Source organism: Guillardia theta (genome assembly GCF_000315625.1).
Source record: "Guillardia theta CCMP2712 unplaced genomic scaffold GUITHscaffold_6, whole genome shotgun sequence".
Lineage (NCBI taxonomy): Eukaryota > Cryptophyceae > Pyrenomonadales > Geminigeraceae > Guillardia > Guillardia theta.
Window position 1 is genome coordinate 1208032 of NW_005434668.1, and position 14086 is coordinate 1222117.

General features: G+C 47.8%; 6 protein-coding genes across 6 annotated transcripts; 2 read left to right on the forward strand and 4 right to left on the reverse strand.

Moving 5' to 3' along the window:
* Nucleotides 1-415: 415 nt before the first annotated feature.
* GUITHDRAFT_101217 (hypothetical protein) lies at nt 416-1313 on the reverse strand (the record flags this gene model as incomplete). Its single annotated transcript, XM_005840441.1, has 6 exons — nt 416-512; nt 554-613; nt 657-719; nt 1038-1111; nt 1155-1230; nt 1273-1313. The coding sequence occupies 6 exons, from the start codon at nt 1311-1313 to the stop codon at nt 416-418; spliced, it is 411 nt and encodes a 136-aa protein (XP_005840498.1).
* Nucleotides 1314-1407: 94 nt separating this feature from the next.
* Nucleotides 1408-5244, forward strand: GUITHDRAFT_133215 (hypothetical protein; the record flags this gene model as incomplete). Its single annotated transcript, XM_005840442.1, has 7 exons — nt 1408-2230; nt 2279-2994; nt 3046-3177; nt 3259-3328; nt 3539-3876; nt 4063-4126; nt 4220-5244. 7 exons carry the CDS (start codon nt 1408-1410, stop codon nt 5242-5244), a joined length of 3168 nt encoding a protein of 1055 aa, XP_005840499.1.
* Nucleotides 5245-5488: 244 nt separating this feature from the next.
* GUITHDRAFT_84455 (hypothetical protein) lies at nt 5489-6736 on the reverse strand (the record flags this gene model as incomplete). The annotated part of the gene is made up of 7 exons (XM_005840447.1): nt 6411-6736; nt 6265-6368; nt 6129-6201; nt 6004-6084; nt 5868-5960; nt 5711-5820; nt 5489-5663 (listed from the first exon to the last, which is right to left on the reverse strand). The coding sequence occupies exons 1-7, from the start codon at nt 6714-6716 to the stop codon at nt 5489-5491; spliced, it is 942 nt and encodes a 313-aa protein (XP_005840504.1). The 5' UTR covers nt 6717-6736.
* A 296-nt stretch (nt 6737-7032) lies between these two features.
* GUITHDRAFT_101220 (hypothetical protein) lies at nt 7033-7868 on the reverse strand (the record flags this gene model as incomplete). Its single annotated transcript, XM_005840443.1, has 4 exons — nt 7033-7120; nt 7169-7470; nt 7541-7747; nt 7797-7868. 4 exons carry the CDS (start codon nt 7866-7868, stop codon nt 7033-7035), a joined length of 669 nt encoding a protein of 222 aa, XP_005840500.1.
* Nucleotides 7869-9776: 1908 nt separating this feature from the next.
* GUITHDRAFT_101222 (hypothetical protein) lies at nt 9777-12503 on the reverse strand (the record flags this gene model as incomplete). The annotated part of the gene is made up of 3 exons (XM_005840444.1): nt 9777-10121; nt 10169-12284; nt 12352-12503. The coding sequence occupies 3 exons, from the start codon at nt 12501-12503 to the stop codon at nt 9777-9779; spliced, it is 2613 nt and encodes an 870-aa protein (XP_005840501.1).
* An 826-nt stretch (nt 12504-13329) lies between these two features.
* GUITHDRAFT_101223 (hypothetical protein) lies at nt 13330-14064 on the forward strand (the record flags this gene model as incomplete). The annotated part of the gene is made up of 2 exons (XM_005840445.1): nt 13330-13897; nt 13950-14064. Coding segments are annotated over 2 exons (683 nt in total), but the record flags the coding sequence as incomplete, so codon positions are not given.
* Between the last annotated feature and the right edge of the window lie 22 nt (nt 14065-14086).

Consider the following 14086-nt stretch of genomic DNA (forward strand, 5'->3'; position numbering starts at 1 on the left):
CAATGCAGAAAAATTTGCTCTGGACAAATGCATGTGCAACACGACCACAGCTTGCCCAACGTTTCTCTGTAACAAAGAAGTGACTTCGAACTGTTTTTGACGATCTTCGTCGAGTGTGTTCTGGCATAGCTATTTGTGAGAGTGAAGTGTTTAATTCAAGCATTGCTTCTGTTGGTCAGGATCAGAATTGTCCTATCGTCTCGTGAGTCAAGACCTGATTGCTGGGAGGCGCAGGAGTTTGACGCCTCAGCAACGGATGCAGAGATTTCTGACAAGAGATAAAAATTCGCTTCGGAAAATGTGAAACATTGTCCTGAAAGCATGATATCAGACTTCCTGTTTCTGCCTGCTGGCAAATGCCTGATGGAGCAACGAATAGAACTTGGCTCCTGCTCGTAGGTGAGCCTCTCATAAATCATGACGGCATCACACACCCGGCTCTCTCCATCTTGGCGTACCACCCGTTGAGAAGTGACTGGCTGCCCCCTTGGGCTTCAACCCATCGTCTCAGCCTGTGCATGTCAAGAGATGAAGCATCAACAGCGCGCCCTACCTCGCAGCCTCCCTAGCAGGAGCATAATGCAGGAAGTAACATCCCTTCGCGCAGATGTGACTGGGTTTCTTGTCAGCCAAGACACTATGGTCGCCTTCATCACCGGGGTCCCATAGACTGAAGAAGTTCGCAGCCTTCCATGTCGAACTGATGCCAAGTGCGTCGTCTTGGCGAGCAGGACATGTGAGATCTTGATAGTGACTGAGCGAACAACCATGATTGGGTTGTTAGCCAAAACTCTGACAGATGATGTTTGGAAAGCATCTGGTGAAAAATTCAATTTACTCTTGATGTTTGTGGGCTGCGAGGCTATACCTGTTTCTGTCAAATACGCAATTAACTGCTATGCATGCAAGGAGGTAAAGAACTTACCACTTCAATCATCAGATACTCTCTCCTTGGTAGAGATGAGTTTTCAACGATGTATTTGAGTTGACTGGTTGAAATTCACGATCCCTTACAACGGTGTAGAGGGAGGATTCACCTATAGGTGTCTTTCTTCAGGCTGTCCAGTACTGCTTTTCTCATCTGGGGGCATAGCGCTTGCGAGTCCAAAGTCTCACTCAAACGTCAGAGTCCAAACTTTACAGCAGCGTCTTACCTTCATGTACATGTGCTTCGCTGCATTGAGCCTCCGCTCGGACTGTCGCCGCGGGATCTGCTTCATATGTTTCCACCTGAGGTTGATCAGCTGCGGAGAGAGAGTTATGGAGCCTCACAAGGCGACGAGTTGCTGCAGCTCTCTCGTCTGAGAATCCATGCCGGATGTGCTCGAACTTCCTCCTCCTGTCCCTCCCCCCCTCACCCGCCACTCCCGCGCCATCTAGCCCGCGCCAGGCGACACTGGGTGAGACATGGCGACCGACTCGATAGTGGGACCTGTGGAGGGATGCGGGCCCAGATCTGGGCCCAGATATTATTTCATGAGCGGGGACGAGGCACTCAAGTTGGGGAGTGGCGAAATGGCGGGCGGGGAAGGCAAGAAGTTCATGGAGAAGATGATGGAGAAGAGCCGACGGCATGCAGCACCTGAGGCCTCAGACATTGAGCGACTGCTTGATGAAATGCAGAGGATCGAAGAGCCAGAGAGTTCAGATGCTGAAACTCAGAGTTCGCGCCATGTCAACAGGAATGATGACGTAGACAGCGAGAGAATGATGAAACAAGATTTTATCGAGAGGAGAAAGCAAGTCACACCTGAGAAAGTCAGAAACTCTCGTCAGTTGCGACAGCAGCATCAACACCTTCTCAGTGGAACCGAGGGCAGCGACAAGAAGAGCGAGATTCTTAGTGGAAAGATTCTTGCCCTTCGAAGCAAGCGTTATGAATTGATGCAAGCATTAGCTCAGTCCCATGCCCATGAAACCTTACATCCGAACCAAGACGACGCCATGCCCGTTCTGAGTGATGAACAAGCAATGGCAGGAGCGAGTGAAGCATCTTCCGTGAAATCTTCGCCCGCCAAGGATGTTCCCACGGAAAGGCAATTAGAGCTTGCAGATATGGAACACAATAGTATGCTATCATTTCAATTCGGAAAAGACCTTTTAATCCATCAAGATATGACTGATACATTTGGAAAGTCTGGCCAGGGATGTGAAGAGCAGTCTTGCATTTTTCTGGAGAAATCTATAAATGATCACTTGCTTTTGATGCGACCTCAAGATTTCATCAATGGTGCGATGAAGCGTTCTGTCTTCTGATATTGATGTGCTCATTTTGCAGGTCGACTAAGTGAAACTTTGTTGAATGAGCCTGATCAGACTTGGAGCAGCGTTCGGGGATGCCTTCAGTTGCTGGAGGAGGCTATGGAGAGTTTGGCTTCCATTCAAGGAGGCAGATTGTTACAAGACTCGCAGGAAATCAGAGGAGTTAGAGAAGTGAGTGCAAGTGACGACGACTTTGATACGTCAAACGCATCAACAATGTGCACAGAGTCTGCTCGGGGCAGCATATCATTACATCCCGGGGCTTTGAACTCATGCATTCGGTCTTGGACTCCGCACTCGTCGTATGAAGCAAGTACATTTGATGCCGAATGGGATATGGCGGGAGGTGCAGATCACCGAATTCTTGATGATATGGAGGAGTCGGCAGACGATGAAGATGAAGATGAAGATGAAGGTGATTTTGGCCACAAGGTTGAACCTGAGGACGATGATATGCCAAAATCATTCTTGTGCTCAGCTGCTGTTGTCACAGCGAGTGCTGATAGGTTTTGTTCGGATACAGCTTCTGACGTGTCCTCATCTGAAATTGAGTGGGAAGAAAGTGAGATTGACGATTTGGAAGCTGATCAAGAGATGGGGACGCAAGCAAGAGACTGTACGTGTGATATACAACAATCCATGACAGAGTGCCGACCTCTTCTTGCGACGTTTGAAACGATCAATGCCTCCGCCAATAACCAGAGGACTATGCTGTCTAATACAGATCGTCAGGTGATTTGACCTCATTATTTACACACATTGACCATTGTGTTTTGGGTTCAGGTATCGAGAAAATGTCCTGATGGTACAAATGACCTGAATCTGAATGAAACATTTCTGGGTTTGGGCGATGGAAAGTCGGAAGCTTTTTCTGCGATGTGTGACCTAATCGACAATCTCCGCAAGGACGTAGAGGTACTAACACAACTGGTGAAAAAGCAATACAACGAGAACGACCCACGAATTTCAGATGCTTCGTTTTCAACTCTGCAGCAGGAAATCCAGAAACACGCAAACGCAATCTGTAATTTGTCAAATTCAATGACGGACGATGCCGCACGGCCAGGTACACCTGCTTCTTTCACTTGTTCTCAAATTGTTGAAGTCTTCAACACATCAAGCGGAGATGATGTTGATAAATTGTGTTCAATTCTCGAGACAGAAAATCACATAAAACCAAGAACCCACTCAGCGGTGAATAAATCTCGCCGAGATATTACCATGAGCCCAGAATATATGGTGGAAATACAACTGAGTGAGAGAAATTATGCTTCAGGCAGTTCATCGATAGACCCATTGAAACGTGGACCACAATCACTGGGTTCGCGCAATCCATTGATGGATATTCAGCCTGAAGTCTTCCATTCATCCAACTCAGGCAGCACAAAGGATGAGAGGTCAGAAACAGGGATGAATTGCGAGAAATTGAGGACTGATTCTCGTTGTTCAAGAGAGTTCTTGACTCAAAATGGTATTTTTCAAGGATTGAAGGAACGCGACTTTGTTGATCAACTGAGAGAGCAGAGGATAGCTCTAGCAAAGATTTTGATGTACAAGCGCGAGACAGATCAGCTGAGGGACGTTGAAAGAAAACTCTTCTGGATCCAGAACAAGGTGTGTGACATGGGCGTAAATCGTTGTCACGATACAACGCATTCCGATGGGGGGGGACAACCTACGGCGAGAAGCTGCAGCTCAGACCGAACGGCGGTGTCGCTTCAGTCCTCAAAGATGTCGACCAAGACCTTCCAACGTCCACGTTTTTGCGATCCAGAAAGCAGAATTGAACTTGTGCGCAAGTTAAGTCTGGACACTGTTGGAACCTCACCATCAGCTTATGAAACGTTTACTCAAGTCCTGGAAGGTGATGGGGAGGCCCATTCTGAGATGGAATGTTTGACCTCACATCCCAATTCTACAAATGTGATTCATTCGATTTTACGTGAAATCATCAAAGTTAGAGAAGAGTTAGATTTTGCTCTGAATGAGAGTTTGGAAGCAAGTCCGAAAATACGAGCGGAAGCAACAGTTCCTAAATGTCAAGACCAAAGCTTACAAGCAGATGATCGCGCGGATGAGGATGAGGAAAACATCATTTCACCAGAACAAGCGGAAAAGATTGTTTGGCAATGCCTAGGGCACTCAGAGTCTTCTTACTGTGATCGAGAAGCTCAATACCATATCGAAAGAACTGAGAAACTTTGTCAGACAGAATGGTACGAACCCTCGTGTGGTGCAAGAGAAAAATCTCTGCTTGAGCAGCAGTGCCAAGAATGGGCGATGGAGAAAATTGCGATATTTCTTAACGAAGTGAAGTTGAGTAGAAGGAGTGTTGACAACCTCATGAAGGAAATTGCGTTCAATGGTCAACAAGAGTTGAAGATAGATCAAGTGCTTATCAATTCCAAGCAAATGGGAAATGACTTGTCAAAGATCGAAGCCAATCTGATGAAGTTGGTCATCAATCAGAACCATCTACAAGACAGTATGGAAGAAGCAAATATACGCCTGGGTGATGCTGGAATCAAGCTTGAGAAAGATTCGACAATCCTTTCTCGGCTGGCGGATAAGGAGGAGCGACTGGTGTCACTTTATACAGCAATAGAGAGGCAGCTGGAGAAGTTCCGAAATAATGGCAGGGATAGTGTGATCGAGCTGCAAGAAAGACTTGAGACGAAGGTGCGGCAAGCACAACAAGTTACTGATGGCATGACCAGCTTCTTGAAGGAAACAGCTGCAATGAAAAATTGGATTTCAAACAGTCCTGAGGCAAGATCAGGCCAAACCTTCACCGTCAATTGTCGAGAGGCGGTTGAACTGCCGGACATGTCACGATTCTCTGCCGTTGAGCCAGCAAGTGAGGACTCGTCAAAACTGATCGACTATGTTAGGATGAAGTCCCGCGAGAGCAAGAGGTTTGGGAGTTGTCCTGATGAAGTCGAGCTCGATCTCTCTTCCTTCCCCTTGGGGCCCGGCATCTGAAGAGGGAAAGATTGCAGTATGAAGATTGGATTGAAAATTCAGAATTTCATGTGAACTAAGAATGCAATTTTCTTTGTAGCTTTTGACAAAGTTGTGTAAAACTTCAAATATTGAAAGTGTCGACAGTTCATTCTTTACGTCCCACCCTTCTATTTCCTGGCTTCTTTGATTCCCTCAAGCAGAGAATCCTCTCCTCGCATGAGAGGCTCGAAAATGGTGTCAAGATTCACCTGCAGGAAACGATTCAATCCGCGTGACTGGCGAACCTACCAACCTGTGAGAGATCGGCTACAACTGCGTCTGCTCCTTCTCCATAGAAATCTTGATCTTTGGTCGACTCCGTGTACGTGATGATGCACTTCATTCCGGCTCCTTTGGCAGCACGAAGCCCCACAAGCGAATCTTCCACGACAATGCATCTGCATCTCAAGGTTTCTTTTGTTCAGCAACAGAACGATGTTCTTACCGTGATGGAGGAACTCCAATTCTCTCAGAAGCCAACTGGTAGATGATAGGATCAGGCTTCTTTCTCGGCACATCATCGCCTGCAATGACAACATCCAGCTTGGACAAGCGCTGCTAACAGTGAGCGGCGCACATACATGTCAAGTTGACTTTCTCACCTCCGTCCCGACGACAGAGTTCACAACCTGCTCGAATCCAGCTTTCGTAGCAGCCGAGCAGATACCGACGGCAATGCCGGGAGTCTTGATCGCCTGAAGTCCTTGTGAGCTGGGAGCATAAATCCATCATACCGACCTCGTCCATCAAGCTGAGGACTCCAGGTCTCGCCTCGGCCACTTCGTTGACTATCTTCTTATAGATCTCTGTCTTCTTGTCCTGAACTACTGTCAGAAGAAGCAATTCAAACGCATGGGTCTAACTTGCAACTCATCAATCAGTCTGTTCTGATCATCTTCGCTACTCGGCACTCCGCCAAGCTTGGATGTCGGCCAGCTGTTGTGATGGTCTCAGCAAGTCACCAGCACTCATACTGCACTCGTCAAGGCGAGGAAGTACCCGTTGTTGTTGAAATGCCATTTCATCTTGGGTTTGCCTCCACCCACGGTGTTCTGCAGCACGTCGTAGTACTCCACAGACCAATTCACCGGCTGGCCGTTGATCTGGGAGGGGAGTAAGAGGAGCATAACGAGGATACGAGTGACCTCGGCAGAATAGTCTTGGAACGCACCATTATAAGCAAGGCGATGAAGCTCTTCAGTCAACACAATCACCCCGTCACAGTCGAACAAAAGAGCAAACTTGTCCGCACTGCCCTCCCTTCTTTTCTCGTCTGCTGCTGCCATAGGCGAACCGCCGGCCATTCGAAGCAGCCCCAGTCTTGCAGAGCGGGGAGCGGGATGGGAATGCACTCGTGATAAAGATCGGAAGGCAGTCGCAGGAGACATACAGTTGAAGGCCATCGCGGCCTCTGCGGCCATCGCCGCCAACACGATCCGAGCCCCCAACATGGCGCACTGTTGCTGGGTCTGCTGTCTGCTGGTTGCGCTTATATCTCTGCTAGCTGTTTGCCTGGTGCAGCCTGGAATTTTGTTTTTTTATCCGAAGCTTTTATTAATTCCCTCTGGGCCGCCCGGCCACAAATAGTACCTGGTCGGAAAGTAGCTAGTAGTATCCTTGAGTCAGCCAGTGAAACGAGAAGGAGAAGAACGTGTCGTGTACAGAATATTTCATTATGCGAATCATGGCAGTGAGTCTCAACGGAGGCTGTGGCCCGACACACTGTCAAAGATCGGATCGACTGCCAGACTCATACTGGCCCAGTTCTCATTGTCCGAGGCCTCCAGCATTGTTCGCGTCTCGGAATCTTGCAATGCTCTGCCACATCATTTCCGATTCTTTTTTGGCATGGCACCTAAAGCAGCCAAATCCGCATCTTGCTCCAACCCAATGATCCCCGCACACATTGCAGTGAGAAAAGCGACAATCGGGCATGCACATGCCGAATCCTGGGCATTCACGGCAGTGCTTGTGATATTTCCCGAGGGTAGGGTAGGCATCGTTTGCGCACATGCAAGTCAGATAATACCTTTCTCCACAGCTTGCATTGGGACAAACAATGGCTGCCCCTGGAGACCCCTCCTCATAGTCTATACCACTGTCAGGCTGGTCAAGAAGGGCACGAAGCGTCGTTTGAAGTGGATGCTGGCAATACTCGCACACTCCTTTCCACGCGATGGAATCAAGCTTCGCATTGAAGTCAATCTGCAAACCAAAAAAGAGTCAAGCACTATTATACTTCACGTGTTGGTCTTCAGGATATCAAGAATGTTACCTTTAGTGCACCTCGTGCGAGCCCACCAATAGCACATTTCGATGCTTCCTCTACGTTCTCATATCCCCAAGATTGGATCATGGCAATCACTCCTTTTCGTGTCCTTGGTACTGAAGTGTACACTTTCTGCTTCTTTGCAGGTCGCGAATTAGAATCGGATGGGTTTGGCCTCTTCTTGACAGTCGGAGCATCTTCAGCAGCTGCAGTCTGCAAACCGTCAATGTCAGAAATGTCAGGTATTTGTTTCTGCACAAACCTGCTTCGAAGGTGTGAGGGACATCTTAGGGACGTGATATGACAGCGAATTCGCTTGCCTGCAAGTTCGCATCTACTCAGAAATCCTTGCACATCAAAGAGATAGAGGAGTTGATATTTAGTTGGCGAAGTAGGGGAAGGAGGAAGGGTTGGGGAGGGGGGAGGAGTCACGGGCGGGGGGGAGCAGGAGGGAGGGGAGGGATGGGGTTGTCTTTGTAGCCCATGCATGATGCGGGTTGCATTGGTGTGCTTGCAGTTCATCATTGTGAACGAATGGCGGCAGCGCGGGAAATGCAAACTAGAAGACAGCAAATGAAACCTACCCCATTGTTTCTTGTCTGCTCTGCTGCCCCAGGATAAGAAGTGAAAAAAATAAGGTTTTACACACCTGCGGCAATGGGGCTGAAAGAGGAAGGAAACGATGCGTTCAAGGCGGGAAGGTTTGAGGAGGCTGTAAAGCTCTACTCGAGAGCCATCGAGGAGGAGGGACAGAATGAAGTTCTCTACAGCAACCGAAGCGCATCGCTCCTTGCTCTCAAGAGACATGACGAGGCGCGTCGTGATGCTGACAAATGCATTGAACTCAAGCCGGACTGGGCAAAAGGACATTATCGAAGAAGCAGAGTGCATGAGGAGAACAATGAGTTTGAACTTGCTGTGGCATGCATGCGCAAGGCGCTAGAACTCGATCCTTCCAACAATGAAATACAGCGAAGGTTGAAAGATCTCAACAAAATGGCCAAGTCAGCTTCAGCAGCAATCGACGAAGAAAATATTCGAAAAATGTTTGAAAAAGCTGGAATGAAGTCCGATACAGATTCAGACACGGATGAAGAAGACAACAAGCGACACTTTGACAAAGACATCAATCCCCAGGGATGGGCGAAGGGCCTCACCCCGGAGGAGCAAAGGATATGGTTGGTGGACTGTTATCGCATGCGCGCTGACGACGACTACGTCTGGGGAGGATGCTTTCTTCATGGCCTCTACTGCACATCGGGTAAGCAGCCGATCGTTGAAGATTTCCTGGTGTTCTGTAAACTTGCAGTTGAGCACAAGGTCGTGCCCGAAAAGTGGGATTGGAAGAAGTTTCTCGAGACGGCAAAAGATCCCTTGCGATTTGCATTTGAGAAGGAGGACGCCAAAGAGAAATATGGCTCTGAGAACGTGTTTGCGGGTGCATTGGGGGGTCGCTCGCTGCGATTCACCGCGGAGTTTGTTTACGGCTCTAGCTGTATGGCGGGGATGATGGGTGTCAGTGATCGGCATCAGGAACTGTTGGAGCAAGCAGACGGTGAATGGAGGACGCTATCGAAGCCTAGCAAGGCTGCGTTCTTTGACGATGTTGGAGGTCAAAACATATGGATCGACTTCTTTCGTAACATGAAGAACCCTCCTACACCTCGAGGCTGATGAAGGGTCTTCTTCAAGCAAGAATTGATGTACTGTTTCCATGATTCCTATTGAAGTGATTTCTTGCCTTCGTATCGATCAAATTTGTTTCAATTGACCTTTCAAGTTTAAGATTCGAATTGATTAGCTAAGGAGAGTCTGTCCTGCCAAAATCTACATCTACACAATCTTCAGTAGGAAGGGAATAAGAATATACCTAAGGAAGCAGGGAGAGGAAGAGGGAAGCAGGAAGGAGGGGGGAGGGAGGGGGAGGGAGGGAGGGAGAAAGGAGAAAAGCAAGGAAGAGAAGGAGCAAGGTGATAAGGCTTGCAATCCTACTATTCACCTAGCATTCTTATAAACTCTTCTACTAATACTACTGCTGCTACTCTGGTTTTTTTCTGGGAATATTACCCTGCCAGCTTTATAATGCATATCTCAATTGCTTGTTTGTCATCATTTGATTTTATAAGTCCAGAATGAATATCTGTCTAGTGTGCTTGTGAGGAAGCATATATATTTTAAAAAAAAAATGATTTTTCTCTCAACCGAAGGAGTGAATATCAAAGTTGAAGTTGAAACCAGAGTTTTAGAATTGACTTTGACTGTTTGATTTCGGAATATCGACAAATTCATCGGAATCGTCAGAATCGACAGAATCATTATCCATGCTAACATAAAGATCCACCTTGTGGAAATCTACATACTTAGCAATCTGCAATACCATCTGACGATGGTGTTCTTCAAAAATCTCGTCCTCAATCAGTTGGTTGATATTGGCCCAAAAGTCATCATCTTCTAGTAGATCCTTTGCACCGAAAAGGAAAGGAGAGTCACTAATTGCAGGACGGTAAGCCCGATACGATGGGGGCGGATGAGCGAAAGTGCTATCGATCTCCTCGTTGGGATTTTCTGTATCTACAGCAATATCGACCTGCCCGATAGATAAGGAACTAGCGAGTGAAATGGAAAAAGGTTTACCTGATTGTCATATACAAAGTGAGCGAGGGTATGGACGATACGAAAGTAGTAGTAGCAATCAATGTCTTGAGAGTACCATTTAAGACCAGACCAGAAGTCCCTGTCCATCAAGAAGTCCTTCACGTCATACCGCCGTGCATACTGCATGTGGAATTGGAGAATAGAAATGTCTTCTTGATCCCCTCGACCGTCCGATCCTTCCTGCCGTGATGGTCCAGAGACTGGCGATTCACACAATTCACCTCGTACAGATGTAGAAGAAGACGGATATTCGATTCCCAACTTTCTTCGCTTGTTGCTTGTATCACAACCATTTTCCATGAATGCTGACACAACGCTACCATCTTTCTGAAAGTCTTGAAATCTTTGAAAACCTCGAGGTCTCTCAAACTTCTCAAGCTGTTGGAAACCTTTCCTCATATCCTCGCACCAGCGTTCCTTGCAGTGATTCCAGTCTGCCCTATACCCGTCCCTTCTGACGATCCAGCCAGTGCTGCTGACCCACGTCCTCCAGCCCTCGAGCTTGTTTATGCCCTCTCCTTCCTTTTTGTTGTTGTATTCCAGCAGACAATGGCGCAAGAATACGCTGCTTAGCCTAGTCATCTTGAGTATCATAACGTAACTATTGACTGCCACTGCTTTCTCCAGCACATAGAAGTAGAATAAGAGATTCTGGCCACACTCAAGTGCAGCCTGTTTCTGAAGATGTCTTTCAATTCGATCCATTCCATCCTCCCAAGATTTTGACGAATCAAAGCATGGATCGATCGCCTTTTTCCATAGTTCTAGAGCATCATTCAGCTCCTCAGTGTCCGATATCACTCTTCGCAATTCCTTTGCTACTGTATAATCTATGATCGCAATAAGCAGTTTGTCATCAGAAATGCTGCGATTTGTCTGACTTTTCTTCCACGCTCCGAACGATGGCGACAAAATCTTGTTCCGAGAGATGTACTCGAGCACATCATTGACTAGCTCCGGTCCTGCTATCAGATCTTCCATGTATGTATAGAAGTATCCCAATAGCCTCCTTGTACAAAACCTGGTGTCTTCGTATTGCAGGAAGTACATCAGGACAATCGAGCAAATCCTCCATCGCGGATTATCTGCTCGCTGCTTTGACTGTGACAGAAAATACTTTAACGCATCTTTGGTTCTGTCTCTGAAAGACTTTGCATCTTCAGGGCTGTACGCCAGCACAAAAGTCTCTGTCTCTGACGTGTCTGTGTCGGAAAGTTGACTTGAAGCGATTTCCTTCGCAGCTTTGTTTAGTCCAGCTATACTCATCTTGATATCTCTCAGAGCCTCCCCGTCTCTTACCAGGCAGAAATCTTCCGGGATGGTATAAGTGTTCATAGAGATACAAGGTTGCCTTCCTTTACATGTTCTGCAACATGACTGCAAAACCCCTTCAAGAGGTCTGTTGCAAGCAAACATTCCTTCGCGAGGATCGAGAAGCGCCTTGAAGAATATCGAGTTATCGCTTGCTACTTTGCCCTTCCCACATGTCAGCAACAAAGACCAATTTTGCGGCAATTTCTTATCTTCTTGGTCTTGGGGCAATTCCTCAGTGACACCCTCAATCTTTTCCCGACATGCGTCAATAATTACAAGCACCATCGGATGAAACAATGAAATATCGTTTTCAAAGTCTCTAAAAATTTTGAATAAATCCTTGATTGAAAGCATTTGATCATTTATCTCGTGTGTAGACAATCCTTTCACTTCCTCAACGTCCACAGGCACCAACATCTGATCCTTTTTTCTTGGCTCATAAAATCCATGACCCGCATAGAAGAATATCACAAGCTCTGGACTGGCTGGCATAAGCTGTTTCAGATTCTTTCTTAAATACTTTCTCATTTCACTCGGACTCCTAGGATTTAAGCTCAGAACCGAATGCGACTGAGGGAGCGAGCAGAGCTTGTCATGCAGCTCCCTCGCATCTTGCACTGCTGTCTCAAGAGGTTTTAGTTCTCCCTTGTACTCATTCAGCCCCATGCACAGGCCGAACACCCGGGGATGCTCCAGGAAAATGAGGTCTGACTCGAAACTAAGCTGGGTAAGAGAGTCGACGAACTTCTTCGAGCGAAATTTCGACTGATCGGATAAGGCACTGGCAAGACATCAAAGTTACTACTACATACTTACCTGATTTCTTCGCAATGATATTACTTTCTTACCTGTTTCTCTTCGAGAAGGTATCTGTGAATGTTTCTTCCTTGAGAACAAGCTCAATCATGTGTATTGCCTCCTTCTGCGCATGCTTGTCGTCATCACATGCTGTATCGACAAACAGGACGGCTTGATCTGACTTTCTGGCTTCTGCTTTCATCTCGCAGAGAGAATTTGTTCCTCGTCTTCTTTGAATCACTTTGATCGTAGCAGAAATCCAGCTAGAGGTTGTCGCCCTATCTGATAGAACCTCGTCACTACGACCTTTCCATCTGTCTGATGTCATGATATGCAGACAAAGCTCGTCTTCCGGCCAATCCTCCTCTTCGAAGACGAGAAGCCGTTGAAGTAACGAGTCTTTGGGTCCTTCCAAATCAATTATGCTTGTGAGACGGATGTGTTTTCGTTGTATGCACCCATAAAACTTGTTCAACAATCGTTCACTTTCGGGAACCGTAAAGCTGTTCCATGCCTCGACGCTTGCAAAATTCTTTACGTGAGAATCAAATCTTTTCTGCACGAACTGATCCATTTGATGTTGTTGGTGTTCTTTTTACTGTTGTGTTGCCTTACTTCCCTCGATCGATTCTGGTCCTTTCCCGCTGCCGATGACCCGCATGCTTGTCATACCATGTTGCATTTCTCCATTTTAATCCCCTCTTTTCTGAGCTTGGAAATCAGGGTTTAGGATTATTGCGCGACCTACGCTTTAGGGTTTAAGGTTTAGGAGCCGGCAGAGCGACCCTTCTTGGATGGCCCGTTGTGGGTTTAGGGTTTAGGGTTTAGGACCGGGCCCCTTCCCGAGGCACCGGGCCCCTTCCCGAGGCACCGGGCCCCTTCCCGAGGCAACCGGGCCCCTTCCCGAGGCAGACCGGTACAGCGGCACCGAAGGCACCGAGGGGACCTCCTTCATCTCCATGACTCTCCTAGGGATTTCCTCGATGTATGTTCGACAAGAAGACTCGGAAAAGTTGAAATCGAAGCTTATGGAGCTAGGTCTCATGGTAGACTCAGTCGATGGAGTCGACAAGGCCATCATGTGGAAAGCACCTTACAGACCTGAGATAGCACGAGCAGACGACATCTCAGTCACCGTCTCCTTCCTTCGGAATGAAGCAGCCATGGAGCTATGGGAAGGCAGGAAAGAATACTGCATAGACGGCAGATCGTTCAGAGCCACAGAGGTGAGCATTGCACACGACCGGTCGTTCAAGCTTCGAGCCAAGCGAGGACCTTGGGGCAAGGGAGGGAGCCTTGCCGAGCTATCACAGCTCTTAGCTCTCGGAGGAATGTCGACGGCTGAGATCGCTCAGATTTATCGATTTCAGCTGCTCTCGCAATCTCTTGCAGCCGCAGAGGTACAACCACTTGCGGGCATGCTCTTGCAGGGTCCTGGGCAGAGAGGTCGCAAGGGGCCGAGCCCGAAGACGTATGTCGCTGTTGGGGCAAGTACGGGCACTCTCCAGCAAAACGTCTCTCTGAGCTTGGCGTCGTCGCTGATGAGAGTGAATGCAGACCTTGACCTCGTTCAGAGAGAGCGAGGCGATGGAGGGGGTGCATCTCACTCTCATCAGCGACGACGCCAAGCTCAGAGAGACGTTTGCAGTCGAGCTCACAGCCGACACCTTCGTGCCGAGGGGAAAGATTGCCAAGCAGAGGAAGGCACTTCGCGAGAGAGATCATGCGGGGCGCAGCAGCTTCAGAGTACAGATCAAGTCGAGGTCAAGCATGAGCACAGGCCGC